The sequence below is a fragment of the Fukomys damarensis genome, unplaced genomic scaffold (genome assembly GCF_012274545.1).
Source record: "Fukomys damarensis isolate Sample0158 unplaced genomic scaffold, DMR_v1.0_HiC HiC_scaffold_13, whole genome shotgun sequence".
In the NCBI taxonomy this organism is placed as follows: Eukaryota; Metazoa; Chordata; class Mammalia; order Rodentia; family Bathyergidae; genus Fukomys; species Fukomys damarensis.
In genome coordinates this window covers 38,126,396-38,129,213 of record NW_022900925.1, presented here as the reverse complement: position 1 = coordinate 38,129,213, position 2,818 = coordinate 38,126,396, and the positions used below count along the sequence as shown (strand labels likewise).

The window sequence follows — 2,818 nt, the reverse complement described above, 5'->3', positions numbered from 1 at the left end:
GGCGAGCGGAGACCCTGGGCGGCCCCACCCTGCACCGCGGGCGGGCACTGGGCTGTTTGTGTTTGTAGGGAATTTAAAAGCAATTATATCTACTGTTACTCAGCATTGACTATCTGCTATGTGCCGGGCAGCAGGAACAGAACTAGTCCTTTGCTTTCAGCAGCGCTTCCCTCAGCAGACAACACTCACCACCGATCAGTGCCCACTCGTCCTGCACCCCTGCACCCGGAGTCCCCGTTTTTTCAGATCCTGCAGCACATGCTGACGCAGAGCTCCCCGCGCCTGTTCTCTCCGTGTGGCACAGGAGCCAATGGCGTATGGGACGGTACGGTACCCAGCACCCGACCACCAGGCGCCCAGCTTGAGAAAAACAGCACTGGGACGTGAGGCATCGTATCCAGTGGGCATGATGGCACACGCCTACCATCCCAGCACCCGGGAGGCTGAGGCAGGAGGATCACCATGAGTCCGAGGCCAGCCTGTACTGCACAGAGAGATTGTCTCAAAGAAAAACAAAACATCACCACATTCTAGGCCATCTGTGAGCTCTGAAAACCCAGCTGTCCTTGCTTTTGTACCCAGGTACACAGCTTTGGTCACAAGGAACTTGCACAGAAATATGGGAGGCTAACATGGAAGTGCAGTTCGTCGACTGCCAGAGAACCTGACTGTTGTTGCAAGGGAACCTGGGATCCTATCCCAAAGAGATGCAAGGTCTAGGCCCCTCCAGCCCCTCCCTGGGGTCTTGCTGACCCCTGGGTGTGTGTGTGTTTTGTTCATTTTTTGAGACAAGAGGCTCATCTTGTAGCCTGGGCTGGTCTCGAACTCTTGATCCTCCTGCCTTTGCCTGGCTGAGTGCTGGGAGTACAGGCTGCCTCACCACACCTGGCTCTTCACTATTTTTGCTGTTGTTGTTGTTCAAGGGATCAAACGCGGGTCCTTGTGTTTGGGAGACAGGTGGCAGAACCACTGAGCTAAATCTCCTGCCCTCGCTGTGGTTTTGATTTGCATTTTGTCTTTGTTTTTGAGACAGGGTCACCTGTTTAGCTGGCTGGCCTTGAACGAACTATATAGCCTAGGCAGGCCTCGAACTCGAACTCGAGGCAAACCTCCTGCCTCAGCCTCCTGAGTGGTAGGATGACAGGTGTGCACCACCACGCTGGACTCAAATCTGCACTTTTTTAATGACTAACGACTTGAGCATCTTTCCACGGTTTCCTGGCCACTCGTGTAACTTATGTGGAGAAATACCCGTTCAAATCCTCTGCAGGTCATAAAAAAGCCATCACTATTCAGCCCAATATCAGATCTGAACACCTCTGCCCCCGAGCCATCTCCAGGGTCCAAATTCTGAGCTTTGTCAGAGTCAGGCGCAACCACACTTTCCCTCTTCTGCTGCCGCTCGCATCTGGGGCCCTGACTCCTCTCGGATTTGCCTCTTGGTCCCTCCGTGGAGGCGCCCTCTCCCTACAGCTCTGCGCCCTCTGCTGAAACCAGGCAGCCCTGGAGGTCTCATTGTCCCGCGGCGTGGGCAGAGGCTCCCGGAGCCCTTGTGAGTGTGGACAGGGCCCCGCCCAGTGTCCGAGCTGCCGCCCTGGGCCAAGGGCACCAAGGCTCAAAATAGCCCAGCTGGGAAGCGGCTGGGCGTGCAGAGGGAGGTGCCCTGGCCCTGGGCACTGTGCGGAGGGGGAGAGGAGCAGCAAGTGAAAAGCCTCCCCCCACCCCCCGCCATCCAGTGCCAAGGCCACAGCAAAGGAGGACAGGGTGAGATTCTGCCGGCGGCGGTGGGGCGGCCCGGGGTCCACACAGTTTATTGAGCAGGGTAGGGACGGGGGCGGGCGGATCCCCATGGCAGAGGCGGCAGCAGCTGAACTGGGAGGGCCTCCTGCTGGACACACCCGGGCAGCAGCAGGCGGGCTCGTCCACGCGGGACACGGCAGAGTACGGTCACAGACACAGGGGCACGACGAGGGGCGGGCGAGGAGCCGGCAGGGGACACCATCTGGGGCTCACTCGTCCAGCTTCCCTTCCCGGATGTGCTCGAAAGAGAAGGGCAGGAACTTGAAGCCAGTCCCGCTGTAGAATTTATTCTGGAACTCGACCCTGGGAAGAGGGAATAGGAGGCTGTTGACCTGCAGCTTTTTTTTTTTCCTTTTAAAATCGTACTGGGAAAGCCGGTGGGGTACACGCCTGTGATCCCAGGGCTCTGGCGGCTGAGGCAGGAGGATCACTGAGTTCAAGGCCAGCATGGGCTACACAGCCATACCCTGTCTCAACAAAAGTACTGGGAATCGATCCCAGGCGTTTCACTGAGCTATATCCGCAGCCTATTTTAATTTAAAATTTCAGACAGGGTCTGGCTAACACACTAAGCTGGCCAAGCTGGGCTCAGACCACAGGCCTGCTGCCTTCGCTTCCCAGTCGCTGCGGTCACAGGTAGGCGCCCCTACACCTGGCACACAAACCTCCTGAGGCTTTTCGGGACTCCCGAGCCTATCCTCCCCGGAAGGAAGGCCGAGAAAGCAGCGGGTGGTGCGTGAACGCCGAAGCCGCAGGGGAGGTGTTCTCAACACAAGGCAAACATTTCGACCACAAAAACATCTGGGAGAATCTTCTCCGGGGACTGGAGGGGAACAGGTCCGGCTCCCTCCCGCCTGGCAGCACAGGGAGAGGCCCGCGGGGCGCCCCTGCCCCTGGCCCCAGGGCTGCCCGCAGCCAAATATGGGCAGAAAAACGTGGTCGGAGCAGCCTGCAGGGTGGAGGAAGGGATTCCCGAGGCCAGACGCAGCCGCTGCTGCTGCCCCCAGTGCGCTAAGGC

The 2,818-nt window shown here is 58.5% G+C and overlaps 2 protein-coding genes across 10 annotated transcripts in view; both read right to left on the bottom strand.

Moving 5' to 3' along the window:
• The window catches only part of Naglu (N-acetyl-alpha-glucosaminidase), an 8,918-nt gene extending 8,510 nt beyond the window's left edge, over positions 1-408 (bottom strand). The window contains exon 1 of the mRNA XM_033763132.1: positions 218-408. Within this exon, the coding sequence (XP_033619023.1) occupies positions 218-408 (191 nt within the window). The remainder of the gene's footprint in view (positions 1-217) is intronic.
• Positions 409-998: 590 nt separating this feature from the next.
• Atp6v0a1 (ATPase H+ transporting V0 subunit a1) overlaps positions 999-2,818 on the bottom strand; it is a 42,248-nt gene continuing 40,428 nt past the window's right edge. For 5 of the 9 annotated variants that reach the window (XM_033763056.1, XM_033763055.1, XM_033763057.1 and 2 more), the window contains one exon: positions 999-2,103. In XM_033763056.1, coding sequence (XP_033618947.1) covers positions 2,010-2,103 — 94 coding nt within the window. In that variant the 3' untranslated portion in view covers positions 999-2,009. The remainder of the gene's footprint in view (positions 2,104-2,818) is intronic. The other 4 variants (XM_010635508.3, XM_010635510.3, XM_010635511.3 and 1 more) reach the window with 1 other exon arrangement.